This window comes from Falco rusticolus, chromosome 7, assembly GCF_015220075.1.
Source record: "Falco rusticolus isolate bFalRus1 chromosome 7, bFalRus1.pri, whole genome shotgun sequence".
Classification (NCBI taxonomy): domain Eukaryota; kingdom Metazoa; phylum Chordata; class Aves; order Falconiformes; family Falconidae; genus Falco; species Falco rusticolus.
The window spans coordinates 59551325-59573127 of NC_051193.1; the positions used below are offsets into that span (position 1 = coordinate 59551325).

The window sequence follows — 21803 nt, forward strand, 5'->3', positions numbered from 1 at the left end:
GCCGCAGATGGCTGCCTGCCACTGCATCCACGCGCCGGCCCCCTGTTTAAAAAGTTTGAGGACCTCTGGTTTAAGTCTTGGGGGTTTTATTTCTGCATAATTTTTTTATCATGTATCTCCAATTTTGCTTGATCTCAAGGCCTGATGCTTTGAATGACCCCGTTATTGGGTTAGCCAGTAGCCTTTCAAACGATCAAATCATATTTTGTAAAGGAATGCCATTATTTCAACTACTCTGTTTTAAATGAGGTCACATTTTTGTCTGGTATGCATTTGTGAAATACATATGTCACAGTGGTCCAGGCTGTTTTTCTGTAGTTCAGAACTGATAGAGTAACTTTGCAGTAAACGGGCTTTTTCTGAGATCAGTTAGTGACCTTTCCACAGCATCGTTCTGTGCAGTGCACTCGAAGGGAACCGGCTGCAGCTGCCACTTTCACCCTTCTCCCAGAGTTTCTCTTCCTCTTTCGTAGGAGCACAGTATAATTGCCTGACCAACCTCGCTCATTCTGGGGGCTGTTATTTCTGGTTGCTCTCCGTCAGAGAGATTACAGAGAGATTCCTCTCATTAATTTCTTAGAAAATGTCTCTTCTTTCTGTATGTTCTCTTTCTCTCTCTAAAAGGAAGAACGATTGTACTTAAAGAGGGTAGGAGAGCCTCCCACAAGGCCTTACAAAAATGGCCCTGTAAGAGATTTCATTGGGTCTTGCTTTCACTTCTCTGCTTAAAAAAGAAGGAATTTTCTGTTCTTTTTGGAGTACAGCGCTTAGGGAGAGAGTCCCATGCACTTATCTATAAAATAAATTTTGGCTTATGAACAGGCTGTTTCTAAAGGTGCTAAGTTGAAAGCTTTCACAAATATTTAACGAAACAAAAAAAAGAAAAAGACAAAAAAAAAGAAAAGATAAAGCAACCTCAAGTGTAGCACTTTGACTGCAACACTGATCCTGTCCCTGATTTGGCAGCCAGAAAGGTCTCCTGAATGAGGTTGGTGTGAAACAAGATGTCAGGAGACATCAGAAATCAAGAGCAGGAGGCAGAAAAGGAGTAACTGTAAATGTAAATGCATCTTCATTTTATTATTGGTTTTTTATTATTTTTCTTCACCTTGCTTGCCAGTTTGGCACCCATAAGAACCTCTTCTTTGCTGTCTTTTTTTTTTTTTTTTTTATTGAACCTACAGGACTCTTTAGCTCCTGTTCCCAGCTTTTCCTCTTGGCATGTCTGTGAGTTTGCCATTGAGTGAGCAAAATTGCACTTAAATTAAAGGGGACATCTGCTTCTTATCAGCACTTCTTAGACAAGTTGGCTCTTCGGGAAGTAACTGTCTCATTGATGTGGCATATCTGGGAAATCTGTCAAAAGGTAACTAGTAGTGTTTAAGGCTATTCAGTAATCCATATTAAATTTGTTTAGGTGTCCTTCTAATCCCTAGCAAACCAGCATAACAAAAATACTGCCCTAATTAGCATCTTCCCTAGTAACCTCTCTTAGTTATCTAGTGAAGGAGCATCTGAATAGACTCACCACATTGATCCATCTCTTTAGTTAGTGCTTTTGTTGCATCAAAAAAAAGTCTCAATAATTTTATATTGCTGCTATATTGCTGCTTAGCTCTGATGTCTCTATTGCGGATAGAAATAAAGGACCTGAAGTTTTAGGATTTTCAGTTTGGGGTTTTTTGTGTTCCCCCAAAGAGTGCTAAGCTCACATTTCAAAAGTAATTGTGCAAAATTTTTCAAGAGAGTGGGTGTGCATGTACCATTAATGTTATAGCAAACACGCAGCCGGTGAGTTTTCTTTGCTGCGGTTATTCTGCTTTGTTTGACAGTCTTAGTCAAACAGTCACAAAGTTGCACAAGGTTGAGAAGAATTTAGTTTGTGCTCCAAGTAAGTTGACATACAAATAAAAGTCTCTCATGTTTGAATTACATAATTTTATTTAAAAGTCGGTCTGTAAACAAATATAGTGAATTAGTGAATTTTTTTTGTATGTTTTACATTTTTACATGCCATCTGAATAAATTTGTCTTAAGTAGATCACCAGCTAAGATAATAAGGGCATTGCCAAATTCAACAGTAGTATATTTATCTTAATAAGATTGTTTCCACTTCAAGACAATTCTTTGTTTGGTGGATGCCTTTTGTCTGGGAAAAGTTTTTTAAACTTCAAAACATTGAATTTAGCTCCATGGAAGGAGATACAAATGCAGTTAAAACACGGAAAGCAAGTGAATGTATTGGAAGGACTAGAAAAACTGTAGTCACTTCTTTGCAATTATTTTGTTTTTCTAAATTTAAGGAAACTGTAACGCAAATAGTCTCTAAGATGCTGTGGAATTGAAGTCACAGAATGTATCTTGACATGCCAGATACCAAATTGCATCTGAAGGACTTGGAAAAAGGCTGGTAGTTCAGTTCTATGCAGACTTCATTAACCACTGATAATCACTTTAACTTTGGCTAAATACAGGATTAATCCAAGGTTTTACGGTAGCATAATTACCAAAATTTGTCTGTGGCTACTCTTTTAACATGAGTTCAAGGTAAATACAGCTTGAAAGACACTCTAGCTCTTTTTTTTGTTGTTTTTTTTGTCACTTCATTCACTTTATATGTAGTTATTGTCACTATGACAAAAAACAGAAGACATTCTTCTGCGCCTAAAAGTAGTGAATGGTCATTCTTTGAGCACTCTTCATGGTAATTTACTTTATAAGCTGTAATTACAAGCTTCCACAAAGGCTGTAAATTAAATTGCTGGTCTGCAAGTGACAGCTCTTCTCAATGAGTTTAGTAGATGATGAATGAGAAATATAACTGGTTTGTAGCTATCTGCATCATAAGCTGATTGGCAAAGGCTTTCAGAATTAAAATATTCTTGTGACTTACCCCTTATTTTGTATTCTCATCTCCAGCTCTTTTTTGATTAACTTAAAATAGTCAAAAGGTGAAATGTACTTAGGCTAGAGAAATGCCTCCCCCACCTCTTTTTTTCTTCCTTTTTTGGGGGGAGGTGGTGAAATAACTTTTTTTAAATTCCATTTCCTTATTTGTGATTTTAAGAATAATTTTAGTAGAATTCAAAAAGATGTGAAAACCATACTTCTAAAGTGTTTATGTTGCTGTCATTACAACAACCACTGCAGTGGGTGAGAAGGTGCTATAGCAGTTTTGCCTGTCTTGGCATTATCAGGCAAAATTTCCTTAATCTCTTAACCAAAGAAAAGCACCCGTGACTCTTGCCTCACTCTGGCAACATCATTTCAGTCTCCCAGTGGGCATGGTGTGGAGCTGTAACACTTCCAAGGCAATGAGATGGTGATCCACTCTGCCGGTCTCTTTGAGCCAATACATAGCTGAATGTGTCTGAACACCAGGGTGTAGTTAGTTACCAGACATCAAGGTTTTGTAAGCTGTGTACTTGTAACATTGTTGTGATGCTATATTGTAATCTTCAAACACAAATAATGCTCTGTGATGTAACGGGAATTTTTAAAATAAGTTTTGGAATGCATTTTTCTGTCTGCAGATGGTAAGTTCATCATATGGTGGTTGAGCAGTGCAAAGCTTGGCTGTTTGTGCAGTTGTATGGCAGTGCAGTCATTAGTGGCCTGGCCATGTGGTATCTTCCATAAAGCTTTTTCCTCATTAATTTTGTGCTATTGCTGTGCCATCCTCCCTAAAAAAAGGATTTTCACAACTTGATCTACATGTGTCATTGTATAATGAGAGACTTCTTTTCCAGAGTTAGCAAGATAATCTAATTATGAAGTCCTCCATCTTTACTGTGAATGAATTATTGCAAGCCTTTGATCTGAGGTAGTTACTTCGGTACCAGACCAAGCTGGCAGTTGCCACCTTTTCTCTGGGATGATGCCTTAAGATATTTAGGGATTTCCCACATTTATTTGCATTGAGTAATTCCTTGTTGACTGAGGCTTGAGGCTCAGCTTAAATTTGACATAATATTCACTTGACCATTATTTTTTCCTATAACAGCATAACACTAAGTACGATGGCATGTAGTTTTCAGCTGTGGCAAAACCATAGTTGAAAACAGAGCTCCTCTTGCAGTTTAATATTTGCATGTCAGACAACCCTTGCTTAACTTGTGTTTTCACTTTTAGTACGAGAATTGCATAAGTGCCAATTTTCTGAGAGTTAATGAAAACATATTACAATGCAAGCATTAGTTATTTTTACCGATTTTATTTTAAAATAAAGCTTTACAAGCAATCTTGATAACTAAAACTATATACACCTTTCTAAAGAGGAAATAAATATTCTTTCACAGTGTTAAGATGTTAACGCTAACACTTACTCTTTTAACAGAGTCGAAAGCTGGATGTGTATTTTGAATATGAGGAAAAAATAATGAGCAAATCCACTCTGGATAAATCTCTTCTGGACATGATTTCTGACCCAGATGGTAAGTACTGTAAATCTGAACTTAGTATGAAATTTGTTAAGGTGTACAATAAACCTGTACCTGTTGGGACGTCAGGATTGATGAAGAGCTTATGTGCAACCTGTGCAAGACTTGCAAAGAAAATGACTTTGAATTGATTTTTAGTAGCAGTCTAGAGAGCTTGGTACGTCAGTTGGGTAACAGCCAAAATATTGGCAACTTCTGCAGCCCCACTAAAATCCTTTCCTAACTCCTTGTTTCTGAAGGTCAAAGGATTTTAACTTTTGTGCTTCTCCAGTATTAGTACAGCATGGAGTCGTGTGGTCTGAACAGTACTGATTCTTTAAAATCCTGCTGCATGTTTTACAGCACATACGTACCTCACAAACAGAACGAGAAAGGGCATTTTGTAGAATTTGGTTAGATCAAAGTGTTTTACTGTAGGTAGCTTTTGCCTGTGTGAGGAAAAAGATGGATGGGAGGAGGTGAAGGGAAACAAGACATAAATTGGCCGGTCCACTGAGACTCACCTGAAGTTTTGCGTGCGTTAACCCAGCTGTGGCATGTCTGTTTTCATTGTCTGAGAGCAATGCTTCCCAGCTTCTGTTTCACACATGGTTCACACATAACAAAGCTTTATACACTGGGTGATACTCAAGATGTGCTATTAGCAGGAGTCACTAGGTCTGTCTGTAAAAGGTTGAGACTAGAACGGGTTCTGAACTTTTCATAGTATCATAACATCAACTCTTGTTTCAACCTCTCACAACCCGAAGTGTGTCACAACCCTCTGACCAATTTCAGTATGTTCTCATACCAGTTGGCTAGAACAAAATAACCTGCAGAGCAACACTGTAAAACTTAATGGCCTGTCTGTATATTGGCAAGTATATTGGCAAACCTTGAGTGTTTAGAGACCCAGGGTTCCTGCTCTTTTTCCAGTATGTTCTTTAAGAAAATGTTTCCTTACTGCATGTTTAATGTGTAGTCTTGTAGCTACATACTGGGCGTAATGTCTGCTTGGAGTTTGTGTAATGATTCATATTTATAGAAAGAGTATATATAAATCTGCTGACTTTTAAAAAAAATCTTTGATTAGTGTCTGTGGTATAGAATCAAAAGGCAGTAGAGGAAATAGTACACAGCTGGTAGAAATCTGAACTAAACTTTTACTGATCTTATATTGGATCAAGTCTAGAAACACTTTCAGAAAATCAGTCGTGCATCAGTCTGTATTTCGGTACAGACATTAATTGTTAATATGAAGCTAATAAGAATATGTGTAATCTCTGCTTTTCTTAAGCATCAGTACAAACTAGTCCTTTTCCATGTTCAGAATTAACTGTTCCTGTACTATTTCAGCTTTTATGTTTGCATGAACTTAGATATGGAAACAGAAATTATTATGCTTGCTAGTATTTCCTACTGGATCAATTACTTACATGAATCCACATTTTCTATGCTTTTTTGGATTGCAGTATAAAGCAAATTGTTTTCCAAGGCTGTTGTATCATAGCAACTTTTCTATTAGCGAAGTTCCTGGGTGTCATGCAAGAGAACAATTAAATTTCCAAGCTAGAGTTTTCCTTCTTAAGCCAAGTATTCAGGTGTTCCTAGTAGCACATTAGCATTTCATATGCATTGCCTAGGTTTAACGTAAGTTTATATAATAAAAGTATTTTAGTTAAATCACAGCAAATATTTCTGGGCATGCTGTCTTGTAAAACTGGCCAGCTTCCTGTGTGATTCACTGAGAAATACCAGCAGAAGACATTTTGAAGAAATAATGCGTCAAGTTGTGCAATGTTTTCAGTGTTGAACTACTTGTTTGCATTGTCTCTGGGGATACTTGTCCTGTGGACAATGATACCTGCAGAACTTTTCATAAAAGCACTTACGCTTGACCAGTTAACAGCTTCAGGTTTCAGCCTCCCATTTCTTGCTAGGTTGTACCGCTCGGGGCTGTTAGCTGCCTCCCAGTTCAGCGGATAGTATCGTGTCCTGGAGTAGCAATAAAACAGGAGTCTCTGGTTTTGCTTTGCTCTAGTGGTTAATCAGTAGCCCTAAAGGCTGTCTGCCGGCTTTTGAGTGGAAAATGAAATTGTCCTGTTCTAGGTTACCAATTAAATTTTCTTCAGAACATTTAGCACCCCCCCTCTCCACGCAGTCACAGACCATAGCCTAGAAAAAATAGCGAACATTTTACAGGCAGCTGACCTGGGTCTCACAACCATTTATCATGGCTATGATTTACATCAGTAGTACATCAAGAGCAAAGTACTTTTGCCAAACAAGGTGGTTTTCCTAATATTTAGTGAAGTGTACACAGTACAATTGCAGACACTTTTTTAAAAATTTGTTATCTTTTATTAAGCAAAATATCACTTACACTCATGTGTAAGCAAGACCATTTACACTACTGTGAGCACACACCTCGTAGGAGTTGTGTAGACATGGTAAATGGGCCCAGCAAGGAAAATGGTGGAAGAGCGCAACCGTATTCCAGTTGAAACTGAAACTTAGTGGTCAGCAAAGCAGGAAAACAAACTATAAACTGGCATGCTGGAAACCGAGTTTCCAAGTCGGTTACAGAAACCAAAATCAGTTACTGTACACTTAGAATGTTTAAGTGCTTTTTTTATTCAAGTGAACTCCAAGTGGATGTCTACCTTGAAAGCTGGCTTTTGGTTTAGGTAATTCAAAGTGTCTTCTGTTCTTGATCTTCTAGCTTACTGGTATTTGGTAAAAGTTAATAAAACTTACTTCCCAGAAAAAAATATACCGAGTCATGAATGTTCATTATGACAGAGTTTACTTTTTAACTTCTGCCAAACTAAATACATGCTCACATATAAACACAAGTTGCAGATTAGATGAGACAATCCCCTGCTGACATGATCCACATTCCATAGTGGGAAACAACCCAAACCAAAAAAAACAGAAAAAATCTTTTTTGTTACCCACAAGTACAAGAAAATGTCTTTTTTTATAAAACATTGTTCTATATCTAAAGCTTCTAAAATGAAGTATCGGGTTACAAATTTGAAGTGTGTGTTTTGAGAAGTACTTCTGAAATCTTAATTTGAAATTACGGTCTTACTAATAGTGATTCTCTTCTAGAAAAACGTAGATGGTGGTGAAAATCTGCTGTAGGAGCTTGTAGTCTGAGTAACACAGGAAGGACCACATCAAAATTCACCCCTGCCTGCTCAAAGTGCTGATTGCCATTGATAATGCTTCCCAGGGGTTTGTAGCAGTGTTTTTCTCCAACAAGTGGTGTGACAGAAGGTGATTCAGGAGGTAAACTCCTTCCTGAAGGCAGTTTGGAAGTTCAGGATTTTTTCCTGACCAAAAGTTCATGTAAGTGTTTTTGCAGCCCTCGAGTGTTTCAGTACAGTCAACCACAGAGCTGCATAAACAAATTGTAGAGCTAAAGAATAATGTTTTGTGGCTTTTATGATTCTTCTATAGTCTCCTCTTTCATGGATTTGCTCCCTGCTAATGCTTGCAGTCCCTGCATAAAATAAGACATAATGCCACTATGTAACTTACTTAGTATGTTATTCAAAAATAATATTCACTACAAGCAAAAGGGGAAGTGTAAGTAAACTTTCAGAAAAAGTGAGCCAGTCTAATCCAACTTTTAATAAAATTGCTATACACTGAACAAGGCTATGGTTGTAGATAACAACTATTATCATGAGAGGTCTGAATGTACATATATATATTGTTACTGAGGAACAAGTAACATAGCAGCATAGTTACAATTGTACTTTCTTGATTTTTTTTTTTTTTTCCCCCACTTCAGCGGGAACTCCAGAAGACAAAATGCGATTATTTCTTATCTACTACATAAGCTCAGCTCAGGTACCTTCAGAGGTATGTATGTCCTTTACAGCTTCCAACACCAAATTCTGCCACACAGGATTTTTCTGTGTTGTTTCAACTCTAAATAGGTATATCCGCTTGTCTTTGAAGCGAAGTATGAAATGCCCAGGAAATACTAAAACTTCGAATAAATTTTGTAATATTATCAGGGAATCTGCTTACAAAGCTTTAGCCACCATTTCAAAGGATATGAATGACCAGTGAGAAGGAAGACTGTATTTTGAAATACTTAGTTCGGAGTTACTGCAAGACACCTCTTGGCATGCTTTCTATTACTCTGCTCTGCTGCTCAACAGAAGTAGATAAAACAAAATGTTAATATATGACTCTTTTCATTCTGCTCTTCTATATTCAAGAATAATTGGGTCAGTTGAATAGCAGATGAATAAAGGAGAAATGTTTCTTGTGCCAGTATCTGAACAATTTGGGAAACAATATCTTAATATTTCTTTTGAATTTCTGATGATTAATTTCAAGGAAGATTTTTATTATACTGTATAACTATTATGCAGTATAAAAAATATGTTGGGTTAAGCAAAGAGAAAGTATTCTTACAAATGTATATTAATTCCTCTTCATTTTTATTATTTGCTGTTGTGACGTTTTACAGAAAACAGTGTTCTGTTAGGTTTTTTTAAAAGATGCTGGTATAAAAGACTGTTCCCATATCTGAAAGTGTACAGGATTTAATTCCACAAATACTGTTAAGTTTACTGAGAGCTGCTCATAGCAAATTGCATTTCAAGTATGAAATGGTAGGAGATTGGATCAAGGCTTATAATTACTTTTTAACTTTGGTTAATGTTACAGCTTTACACTGCTTATTTAATAGTTAGGTAAGGATATCTTGTCTTTCCAAATAAAGAGAGTTAAGAGTAGTTTCGACCTTTTGCAATTATCCATTTCATAATTTCAGATTGATTTGGAGCAGTATAAAAAAGCATTGATGGATGCAGGTTGCAATCTTGCTCCTTTGAGCTACATAAAACAATGGAAGTAAGTAATTTCTTTTTTTTCCTGCATGAGGCTGTAACTGGGTGATTTTATAGAACTCAGCATTGTTATCAAAGAATTGTGTGTTATTTGTCATACATAGTAAATAATCCTTAAACCTTCATTCTGACATAATTTTTTGCTGCCATTGTTATGATAAGTGCAAATCTGATTTTAAAGCTGAACTCCAGAAATGCCAGAACACTGTTGAACATGACCCATAGTAGTGTACTTAATGATCTGACAGAAACAACTTACTGAACTGAATGAAAAAAGCTGTGCTCGTTAAGAATCCACACTCTTTTGGCTCATACCAAAGGGCCATGCTGCCTATCAGTTATTCTAGTTTTACATGGTATCAAAATAAAGTCTTTGTCTTTTAAGTATAAAACCTAATTTCTTTCAGTTCCTCAACTACTGTATTTCTAGACAAGAGGGATGCATGTAATAAATAGGTACTTCCTGAAAGCGTTTGAGAAGTAGAAGTTTTTTCGCTTTCAGATGACCAGGGCAAACATTCTGCAGCGGTATGCGCCTTGAGATAAGCGGTTGATTTCTGTCCCTGCTTTCACAGGGCTTTCACCAAGATGGCGGCGGCTCCAGCCAGCTATGGAAGCACTACACCTAAACCTTTGGGGTATGCTTTTGATTAATTTGCTGTAAGGCTGTGGGTTCTTTCAGCTGATTTTAGCAGTACTGAATGTGTGTTTAGTGCTATACAAGGCCCAGAATAAACCATTCCCCCGTTTGTAAAAGTTGTACGTTACAGACAATTACAAGCACTTGTCTCCCCTTAACAGTGCATAGGACTTACACACAGGAGAATAAAAGGGTCTGTGACTAAAACCACCAAGTAACTTAATAAAGTGATATCTGCACCTGCACATTAAATGTGCTCTCGTAGGAGAAGAATTTGGCAGCAGGAGATGGATCCATGACAGCCATCGTTTTGAGCCTTATTTAGTCAATGGCAGAAGATAAGTACGTTCCTGTGTATTTACAGCTGGTTCTCTCCGGGGCTTGGAGACACTCAGGGATTGAAGAACATGCTGCTTTTTCATTAGGATGCTCTGGACTGATTGTCGTGTCTTGCTTGTTGAAAGGTGTAGTTATTTATTTCAAGACATGAAAAGAAAAGATAACGACTGTGCTAAGGGTGCTCAGATCCCATAAGGATATGTCACTTGGGGATTTCCATGCTTGAGAGGATTTGAATCCTCATTGCCAACTTTACTTTCAGGAATGCACCGTCACTGTCATAAGCAAACTGTGGCGCAGTATGGTTAGAGAGAACTCCAGTGCTGTCTCACATGGAAAAATTACCGTTTGGTTGCTTGGAGACACTGAGCATCTCTGTTAACTCTGGTGATTAGGACACCCACTTGAAAGGAGCACTCAAACTGTTGCATTACTGAAGTGGTAAAATAAACTGTTCAACGGCTTAAAGACTAGAACTCAAGACTCCTATTGATAGGTGAGGATCCAACTGCTAGCTTACAGGTGTATTGCCATACACTCGACTGCCCTGTGGTTTGAAGAATATATTTCATGACAAATGGAATGACTTGGTACTTAAGTTCCATTGACTTTAGTGGGAATTGGGACGTCAGCATAAAGCTTAAGAATGCGTATTTAAAAAGGTGGTCTCACATCATCTCTGTTTTGGTTTTCAGCCTGTTTTCACGTGTTATGAATACAGGATCACAGTTTGTAATGGAAGGAGTGAAGAACTTGGTACTGAAGCAACAAGTAAGTTTAAAAATGAATTAAAAAAAATCTTATCATATGAGCATTGTGAACATTTAGAAAAACAACTTTCAATACCTCTATTGTATTAATAAAATCAGGTTTACAGTAAAAGAACGAACAGCCTCTGCTGGTGGATAGATCTACCACTTTGTAGCTTCCGGTTTTTAGACAAGTAGAAAATAATGTTCAAATTGTCTTTGAATACCTCCATTTGTAAGGGATTAGATTCTAGTATGTGCAATTAAGACTGATTGCAGTATTATAAAAAGAACAGCTGTGGAATACTCAAAATAGACTAGACTTTCATAAATAAAAAAAACCCCTCCATGTCTTTACTTAGAACAGCATGTATTAAATATGTATTCCAGAGTGACTGAAAAGCTGAAAGTGTTCGTTTTCTGTTCAGTTCCAGTTCAAGCATTTCTAGTTTTCCCATGTAAGTAATGTACAACAACCATAATCTTGAAATGTACTTGAAAAATCACAATATGTTTATAACAACATGGCCACCTTCAAATATTTACTTAACTTCAGAAAATGTTTCCGAGTATAACTTGGATGCAAATGTCAATGTACACCCTGCAAAAGAAAACAAACGACAAAAAAAAGACACTGATTGTATAACTCGTAGCTGAAATATTGAATTGTGGTTCCCAGAAAACTACTTCCCTGTAGAGGACACATTATTTTCTTCAATATGCACTTTCATTAGATGGCAATAAACATTTACAGTTAACAGTCTTAATTCTGTAATATTTTGACATCCAGATTTCTAAGAAAAAGACCATTTGTCATACTGTAATTCATAGTGGAAGAATCAGAATTTAAGTTAGAAATACAGCGTATCAGAACTAAACAAAATGAAATGTTACATCTAATGAAAGGTATGGCTTTTTGACTTCGTTAATCTTATAGTAGCCATTGTTTGTTTAGTCATCCTGTTATACACGTAATTTACGCATGAAAACTATCAGCTATCATGTACAAATTTAAAAAAAAATGGTGTCTGTGGCGTTTGTAGGGTAGTCAACAAAAATAATTCTGCAGGAATTTCACTATAACTACATACAATAAGTTGGATCACAGTTACAAGTCAGTGGTGTGTCACGAAATACGGTTGAGGAAATATATATGCGGCTTGATTGTATGTTATATAGATCTTCAGATAAACTGTTACTTGCAACAATAGATAATTATATTCTAGATGAGACTTCCTATTCTTGTATTAAACATTTTGTCATTTATTTTAACGTGTGGCTTTGAAAAGTTAGTATTACTCTGGACAAAATTACTTGCTTTCTTTTGAGTTCTGAGTAAAAAGTCACAATGCAGGTGTTTTCAGAATATTTTTTTTCTGGCTTTTAGTTCCTTCTCCAGGTGTTTTGGGGTAGCCAAACAAAATGCTGTTCTTCCTCATTTTTTTAAGTCTGATGTAGGTTTGTGGTATTCCTGTTAAAGTTAACTTTTTATTTCTCATTCAGTCATTCAGGGATTTACATTGTTTTTTTAACTAAGTGTTTTTCAGTGTTATGTGTAGATCATCCATTGGAATGTCTTTTTTTGATATATTCTGTCAACAAAGCACATTTCCAATTCTGTTGCTATGTAAACTCTCCCTCAGTTTATCATACCTAAAGTGGTTTGGCTGTTTCATACTTGAGATCTTTTGTCGAAGCTAACATTTCCCGTCTTAAATAAGGAAAAGTCATCTTGAATCTCACTTCAGTTTATTCCTTTCCAGTTCATCCAAGCTTTTGTTGCCAGGATTGCAGTTTTTTACCCATTTCTTTGACAACAGTAGTTATTTTTAAGAATCATGCCCTTAATTCTCATCTTCAGCTTTACAATTCTTTCCTTAAATGGCAAAGTATTTTTTTTAAATAAAAATTCATACATTGTCACGTCTCCACATATTGGTAATGCCGAAATACAACTCTGTTCCTGTCTTCACACTTTTTTGCACTTCATCCTCTAGCTGGATGTTCCTCAGATGTTTGCATTTGCTGTACAGAAAGGTAATTTAGATGATGATAAAAATGGTCAACCTTTACAAAATATAAGAGGAAAAATGTTTAATGTAGTATTTCAAATGCTCTGTAAACATTCCATAAATAACAGTGGGGCTGTGAATAATTCTTAGTAAGCATTTCAGCATTCCATTAATTTCACATTATTTTTTACAGAATCTGCCAGTCACACGTATATTGGACAACCTTATGGAGATGAAGTCAAATCCTGTGAGTATAACTGCCTTCATATGGAAAGAGGTGGAACAAATGAAATGTTGAGGCTGTGATATGGAATATGCCATGGCTTTTTTTTTCTCATGATAACGCAGTTAAATCTAGTCATGCTGTACCTCAAGAATAGAACCGATTTTGTAATTACTTCGTAAGATTTTGTGCATAGGAATAATTTCTAAACAATGACAATTCATTGCGTCTCATTGGAACTAATGTTTGTGAGGTTTTTTCTATTCTGAGCTTCTGTTACACTTGTGCTGTACTGCGTTTCTGTTGCTTCTAAATTTCTAAAAGTTAAACTGTGGGCTGAAGTTTTCTTTGCGTCAAGGTGATTTTGGTTTTTTTTTTAAGAGTGCAGTCTCAGAAGTAAAGTAGTTACAGAGAGGCATGTTAGAGAAAAATTAGTTTCCTGCATGTTCAGAGCTTTGCTATTTAGAGGAAAATATTTTAGTACTCATGTAGTCGCAGTTTGCAAGCAGAGTTAGTTTTGTGTCAGAAAAGCCCCCTTTTTTCCCCTTGTTTCTGTGAAAATTTACTCAGACTTACGTAAGTTACAAACTTTTGAAACACTTAAATGTTAGCTAGATAGTCAAGATATTTGCTAGAATTTACAGCTAAAAATAGCCTGTAGTCTTTTTATGTGCATAGCCAAAGCAGTCTTTTTTTATGCTATGTATTCCATTCTTTCAGAACTCTTGCATTACTCTTTGCACAAACTTGTTCTGAAAAATTTACCTGTTAAAAGTCATTCAGAAAGCTTTCATATGTTTGCCATATCACATCAGTCTTGCTGTTTTAATGATATCTGTGTCAGACAGAGGCACACTTGCAGGATCTCACCCTGGTTAGTAGATTTAAAACATTTTTCTTAGTCCACTTTCACTTTCATGTATTAACAATATGTAAAGGGAGGTAAATAATGGTGAAATATGAGAATGATAAACACACAAATAATCCTGTCTTGTCTTAAACAGTGCTTGGTGCATAATATATATCATGATTGTCAGCAGAAGATCTGCTTTCTCTTAAAGAAATTGACAGTGTTTTCAGTGACAGTGCATTGTTGTTCTATTTACAAGACTCGGAAAAGATGTACAGGCTAATTTTATCTATTCCACCAGTAGAGGTCACTCAGAACACTTAATACAGAAAGCTGCCGTTAAAAATTACAGATAATTTAAATGCAGGTAAAAAATGAAACAATTTTTTAAAAAGTAAACCTTTTTTTTTTTAAACAGTTTTAAAAGTAAAAACAAAAGGCTACAAGTTTAGGACTTGATGTGGAAAAGTTTACAAGCTGTACAGGGTTTTTTTGCTGACTTGATACTGTCACATTTCACTTACGCCACGATTACTTTGATAACTTGGAGAAAACATTGATCTTCTCACTTGAAAAAGGAGAGATTGACCCAGTCTGTAAGACTGTGGCTTCATGTTTCACTGCCGTATCAGAGACTGGAATTCACTCCCCAAAGGCAGTCCTACTCCTCAAGCCATAGGAGATCAGGCAAGCCCTAAAGAATGATTCTCCTAACCTGCAGGAAAACTGACAGCAACTGTTTGAGTAAGTTTCAGCTAACAGAAGCACCCGCGAGTCATTGTGGAATATGTTTAGACTTGCTGTATCATCAACAGAAGGGAAATTATATCTGGAAGAGGTCAATATGTAGAAATACACCACTGTGGCCTCTGTTCATCTTCTGATGTTTGAGGTCTTTTTTTATTCCCCAGAATAGGAAACTTGCACTGCAGGCAAAATACAAAGGGAGGGGGAAAAAAGCTTCAGGTTTCGGGGATTTTTTACAGCACAGAAAAAAAAGTCTCCTTTGTCGTTCATTGAATCTTACTAGCCACAGTGATCAGTGTATGAGACATACATACAGATAAAAGTTGTAATGCAAAATTAGAACAGATCGTTGAGAAGTCAAATCATTACAAAGCATGTAAATAATTTATTTTCTAAATATAAAAATGCAACAGTAAAGTAAATCTATGAAATGTACAACTTACACCACCGACATTCACAAGTAGTACTGTGAGTTGAAATTTTAAGCCTATTCAGAACCATATGGTGTGCAAAACTCTTGTAGGGTTGTCTGTAAATCATTTGTGTGTTACTTGTCCCTGATGCTTCTTTTGTGTCACAAGGACAGCTACCAGGGAGGACAAAGGAGTCCATACCTGTGCTTTCCAAGTTTTTCAGAAGCAGGAACAGATGGGACAGTTCTTACGGTCATAAATACTATCCTGTAATTTTAAAAATTTGTCTAGATTGTTTTAACTATAGTTATACTTTTTCTTGAAATACTTATTCAGAAACATTCATTGATGGCTTTAAAGAAATCCACTACTTGGGGTATTTTTAATAGTAACATTTATTGGTCGAAGCAGGGTTTTAAGCAATTGCTTTTGGATAATGTTTTTGTAAGGAAATGTTCTGTTCATAAATCTAATAACATAGTTGCTTTATTTTGGTATTGCTAAATAGAGATTGATTAAAACCTTAAACGTTCCTAACACACACAAAAAAATCATACTGTCAAGTACACACAAATTTTAACCCATAGATACGAAACTGACCACCAGTTTCTATAGAGTTTTGGAGTTTAAATATCTTCCTCAAAATGGTTTGAACCTTGAGTAAGGACAGTCTTTGATAAGTAAACCTTTAATATTTTTATGGCAAAGTTCCAAAATACAGTATGTACATTTGTATTGGCTTAAGAGGTAGATAAATTGTATTTGTGATCTATATGAATGGAAATATATTTCTGTTAATATCATCCTTTTCAGTGAATATGGTATCTTGCAGGCCTAGGATGTATTGTATTATAACCTTTCATGCATTACAATGAAAAATTCTGAAAATGGGGTATTTCCTTAATCCAAACCAGTTTTCTGCAGAAAAACAAATACAGACCCAAAATCAAGGATATTTCCATGGGTCTTTTTTCATTTTAAATTGAGGTCTTAAAAATTAAGTTTATACTTGCAAAAGTATGAATTTTATTCTTGAATTGCTTCAGGAAGTCACAAATTCAGTTGTGTGTAAGGAAACTGCTATACAGTTGCTTTTATTGGCAGACTACCTATTTCTTAACGCAAATAAAATCTAGTAGGGTTTCTTTCCCTGCACTCTGAGACCTGATTTTAGCAGGAATGGTATATTTAAACAACAACAAAAAACACCCCTGGCTTATCAAATTTCTATTACTTTACCTCCTTTTGTGTGTCTACTTACACAAGCCCACAGCGAAAAAACACAGCAGTAATACATTCAAGAGGAAATGTTTGTAATATTGGGGTAAAAACTGTTATTTTAGTTCTGGCATTAATCTGTAATTCATTCTAACAAGTAGGGAAGCTGCAGCTCTTTATCAGAGTTAAAAGGTTCTCAAATACCTCTCAGTTTTATTCTAGCAAGATCAGTCCATTCCCAGTTCTCTCATTACTTCAAAGTCGCTCTACCACCTTATGTACGAGAGTGCCAAAATCATGAATGCTGGCAGGCTTTACAAATGCAGTTGAAATTCCTGCTGGAGCATATAAAAGCATTTTACAGAGGTTCAAGGTGAAATCAGATCTAAATTAAATTTTTTAAAGAGCCAAACTTGAGTACAAGAGACTTATTTTATGTAATTACATAAAACTCCTTAATAGCAAATAGGTTTATTTTGTGTGTGTGTAACCACCACGTCTAGTAAATATTTTGTAGTATTAGAGATAGTTAAGCTTTGTAAGCTCTAATAAATTCTCCAGATAATCTGTCTACTACTCAAGAAGAATTATTTCTGCTCTACAGAATCATCAAAACACAGAGCTCTTGCATGTAAGCACCCAGATGAAATCAACTGTAGCCTGCATGCAGTTTATCCACAAACTAAACTTCACAGTACCTGGATGAAAATGCAGAATAGAAACAGAAGGAAGCCAAGTAGCTGTCAGAATGAGTTACTTAGAAGTTTTGTTTTTCATCTGTAATAATTGGCAAAAATCCTTATTGTTGCCAATAAAAATATTGGAAATGCCTCAGTGTTTTGTATGAAGAATTTTATTTTTTTTTTATAGTTCAGTCAGACTTTTCAAATTCTTGTGGAACTCATTTCTTCTTCAGGAGCTTAATTTTGGTTTAATAGTAGTCATAAATCATGAAATGAAAAGGGTAAGTTATGTAACAGTAGCAGATTTTGATCTGTCTTGTATTTGGCATTTATTGCCATAGAAGCGTTTTGTTTTATAACATCAAATCAATAGTAGAACGCTGTAACCTGGAAAAATTTAGTATTTATAACTAACCATGTGATATTCTTCTAAAGCTGGTAACACCTTAATTTTTCTTTCTGCATACTGCCTTTCTGTTGGGATTTATTATGCAACCAATGTATTTTTTGGAATGTGTAAGTCGATTTTAGATGAACCAGAACGAAAAAGCTCAATAGGACCCTTCATAGCGCTCTCACTGTTGTTTATTCTGTACTAGCTCAGTTATGTACAAATACTATAAATATTAGTGGACATCACAATTAATTTTGAAAGATGTGACTGCTGAACAGGAAATGGCATTAGTTTGAATGATGTTTAATGTAATAGGTACAAGCAGAAATTCCAGTATTTTAAGATAAAAACATACTTTTTAATAGGAGACAGATGACTACCGGTATTTTGACCCCAAGATGCTACGAGGCAGTGACAGGTGAGTTTACTATGAGTTTTCCTTCTACCCTGTGAAAAGACTTAACAAAAATCTTGCTGACTACAAGTAATTAATTTTAATCATTAATTCTAAGTCAGGACAGTTGGTGTTGAAGGAATTCACAACAGGAACTTGGATCAACCAGATAAATTTTTGTTACTCTGCAAAAGAAATCTTTTGTTCCAGTGACTGAACACACTGCTAACATGTACATCAGTTCACGCACAGGAATGTGTACTCTTACTTAGCAATAATAAATGTTAGACCTCTTTATATTTTTACTTCTTAATTTCTTTTAAGCTTTCTGATTTTTCACTGTTAAAGAAATTTTGGTGCACTGTCCAACGACTTTTTAATTTATCATTTTTGAAAGAGTTAAAATTTTACTACAACCCTTCTTTAGTAATTTGTTGAAAACTTCTTAAAAATTATTAAAAACTGACTGCATTTGCTTTTGTATTAGGTAGGTTTTATATTTTTATATATAATATATACTGAAATATTTTATATTTCGTATTCATGTGCATGTGAAGGGGGAGTTAGATATGGTTTATTTTGCTAGTAAAAGAGAGGAAGAAGAATTACACTTGGAAGTTTATAGATTTATGTGGTTTGCTTTATATCTTTGACCAATAACTGTGGCTGCTAGAAACGGAGAACATACGTAAATTTAACATACCTTCTAAAAATAATTTTCATTGAACCTGTGGGAAAACAATCAACTCATTTAATTGCAGGGGTTTATTACAGGAGAATATGGATAAAGTAGGGCCAGATTTGGGTTTAGTTATTGGCATTAAAATCTGTACCCACTTCCTCTATTCTTGAAACATGGAAAGTTATTTCTGATAGCATAAATAGTAATAGGAAACAAATTTCAGATAATCATATATGTTTTACTGAAAAGTACTGTTAAAGACTACATAATTTCAAAGATAAGTGGATTTTGAAAGCATCAAAGAAAAGTGCCAGTATTTGATTTTTCATTTTAATTGCAGCTTTCACTGTTTTGTTAAGCTTTTATAGCATTTTTGGAGGATTTTGTGCAAAAGTGCAACGATTTGTTTTATTAAAGCCAAAGGGCTTTCCTCATGTAAATGTGCATTTTTACCCACTCTGTGGAGTTGTTATGTTGCTTTAACAATATAAAGATATACATTTATAGCAGTTCAGGAATGTGCCATTCTGTGTAGCTATAGAAGTCATCATAGTGAAAAAACCTTTAATTTCTGCTGGCGGTTTGTTTGGGTTTTCTACATAAACTCAAATTACATTATTTAAATCATACTTGAGCATGACAACAAAACTCTAGTATAGCCATATAGCAGTTTGTCTAATTCCACCTTAAAATATTTATATAGCTGATAATAAAATATAGGTTAGCTGGCTTGACAAAATATTACTAGCTTAAAATAACAATATCTAGTAGTATAATCAATGGGATGGTGTTAAAAAGTGACCAATGCTTTTTCTAACCTACTTCGGTTTTAAAAAATACTGGCATTTCTACCTATTATTTTTTAAATAGAGTAGGAACTGCATTACTGTAATTCAGTTTTAGCAAAACAGTATCTTTGTGTCCTGTGTAAAGCCCACATCAAGTATAACCAGGCCTTCCCCTCTGACACAAAATGTATGTAGATTTGTCTTACCATACTCGAACAACAAGAGAGATGGGCTAACTGTTCTGCTTCTGGGGTACCTGTAGTATTCGTGACAGATCAGAGCAACATATTAGAGATAGCCATTCCCTCCTAAAATCAGATTTTCTGATACACTGGAACCTGTGTTGAGTCAGTTGTTGTTGTCAGTCGCTCAGAGAAAACTTGAAATAAGTTGAAAGGAAAAAGGCAGTGCTTTTACTCTGTGTTAGAACGTAAGATGTATTTGACTGCCAGGGGCTGCAGGCCAGCACAGGGCAGTAAGGCAGCGGTGGTGTGTGAGCAAAGGGCAGGGAAGCAGAGGGACCCTTCAGAGCTTTCTCTTTGCTTCTTCCCTTTCTCCTGAAGGTGCGAGGTGATGCAGAAAAAGAGGGTTCTCCCCCTCTCCCTGCTACCTCCCTGTGCCTAGGACTGTGTATTCGGATGGAGAGGAAGAGTCTGCACCACCCAAAGTGTAACTTACCTCTTCCTCCTTAGATCATTTTAATCCTAATGTTCTTGCGTTCTGCTGTCAGATGTCACAGCATACCTGCTGCCTGTAGTAGCGTTTGAGATTTTGAAGCATCAGTGTGTACTGCAAACTGGCTGGCTTACCTAGTTAAGATTCCAATAGGCTGTGTTACCAAGCGTCATGAACTGTGCTGATGAAATTTTTTACTCACTGTATTTGTTCCTAGCTAGCAACGCTATAGTTAGAGCATTGTCATAAAGCTTATGATTCAAACAGCCACCTTAAAACTGAGGCAGTAAAACTCCTATCTACTCATGTATTCAGTCCTGTAGAATTTCAAACGTAGTTTTCCATAACAAATAATTCAAATAAAATACTTGGAGAATGAATGCAGAAAAGCAATTATTGTTCTATTTTATATCTTTGTCTAGTATTCCATAGTATTCCATAAACATGATCTGTACATGATACTTACTTTGCATATTTATATTAATGTCTAATCAAATTTAAGTTGTAATTTGTTTGTGTTTCTTTTTATAGCTCAGTTCCAAGAAACAAAAATCCATTCCAGGAGGTAAGTCATGTAGAAATAATTTTCCTATGTTCATGAGTTAAAAAAATAAAATCCTGAAGCACCAGTCATTTTTGATGACAGTGATTAAGAAAACGGAGGTCTTGTTTGCAAAAACCACTTGGACTAATTATTTCTAGTATTAATTATAATTAGCTCTTATTCTGAAGAACTCTTTATCTTCAAAAGACTATGTAAGCATTGACTAATACTGGAGAAAAAAAATCCAGAAAATTCTTCTAGAGGTATATGCGGGGATTTACTAGTATCATAATTGGGGGTTTTAATTTGCTGAATATCCATTTTCATACCAGATCTTCAGAATACTTTCTAGATTTAATCTTCCATCTGGCCTTAAACAGCAGTGTTGACCACTGATATAAGTGACAGTATTTTAAAAAGTCTCTTTTTATACAAGTGCCAGTAACTTCCAGTATTTTTCAACATAAATATTTGCAAATAGTAAAAGTCTGTTACTTACCTGATCTTTCTACCAAGTTCTGTAAGCAAAATCTTTGACATGGCAATATACAAATGTCTCTGATTTCTTGTGAAATGTCCTAATTAACCTCCTGAACAAAAGAAATAGCACATGGTGTCATATATTTGGCCAGCACGTGGTCATAGTAAAAATGTCAGTAGTAACATAAATCTATAAATATAAATAGATATAATATATAAATCTATATAGAATTCATACAGGGTAGTCAAACAATTTTGGATAGTGAATGTTAAAAAAAAACCAAACAACTATTAAGTCTCCTTTTTCTATTCATTAATTATTCTCTGTTAAACATAGCCCAAGAAATACTGAAGGCCTTTATCTGAAATATTATTGATTATAACAGAAGTATTTTATTTGTGTCCCAAATTAATTCTTAAGCATCCGTAGAAATATTTTAACTGTTCCTATGGCCACTGGAGACATCTGTGCACAAAAAAGTTGAACGTGTTGAAACTGCGTATGTTTCAAATATTTCTTAGTAGAAGATAGGGACATGTTAAAAGCTCTCAGCTTGCTCTTCTGAATCCTACTAAAACTCTTCTGTCATCTTCTTTCAGGTTCAGGTAGGAAGCTAGTGGTTCTGTCCAGTTTTTACTAGACTGCAGTGTGATTAGGATGATTTTTCCTGTATATTTAA

General features: G+C 35.4%; 1 protein-coding gene and 1 long non-coding RNA gene across 5 annotated transcripts in view; one reads left to right on the forward strand and one right to left on the reverse strand.

Annotated features, from left to right (window-relative positions):
* SCFD1 (sec1 family domain containing 1) overlaps positions 1 to 21803 on the forward strand; it is a 54947-nt gene that overhangs the window by 27692 nt on the left and 5452 nt on the right. The window contains exons 15-22 of one of the 2 annotated variants that reach the window (XM_037394393.1): positions 4337 to 4433; positions 8221 to 8291; positions 9217 to 9296; positions 9868 to 9930; positions 10967 to 11042; positions 13226 to 13279; positions 17926 to 17978; positions 20631 to 20664. In XM_037394393.1, the coding sequence (XP_037250290.1) occupies positions 4337 to 4433; positions 8221 to 8291; positions 9217 to 9296; positions 9868 to 9930; positions 10967 to 11042; positions 13226 to 13279; positions 17926 to 17978; positions 20631 to 20664 (528 nt within the window). The other variant, XM_037394394.1, reaches the window with a different exon arrangement.
* The window catches only part of LOC119151050, a 54771-nt gene continuing 44016 nt past the window's right edge, over positions 11049 to 21803 (reverse strand). The window contains exons 9-12 of one of the 3 annotated variants that reach the window (XR_005105284.1): positions 21143 to 21233; positions 20103 to 20233; positions 14021 to 16818; positions 11049 to 11621 (exon numbers count right to left, since the gene is read on the reverse strand). This is a non-coding gene — a long non-coding RNA (uncharacterized LOC119151050). Of the gene's footprint in view, positions 13088 to 14020; positions 16819 to 20102; positions 20234 to 21142; positions 21234 to 21803 lie in introns of all 3 variants that reach the window. The other 2 variants (XR_005105282.1, XR_005105283.1) reach the window with 2 other exon arrangements.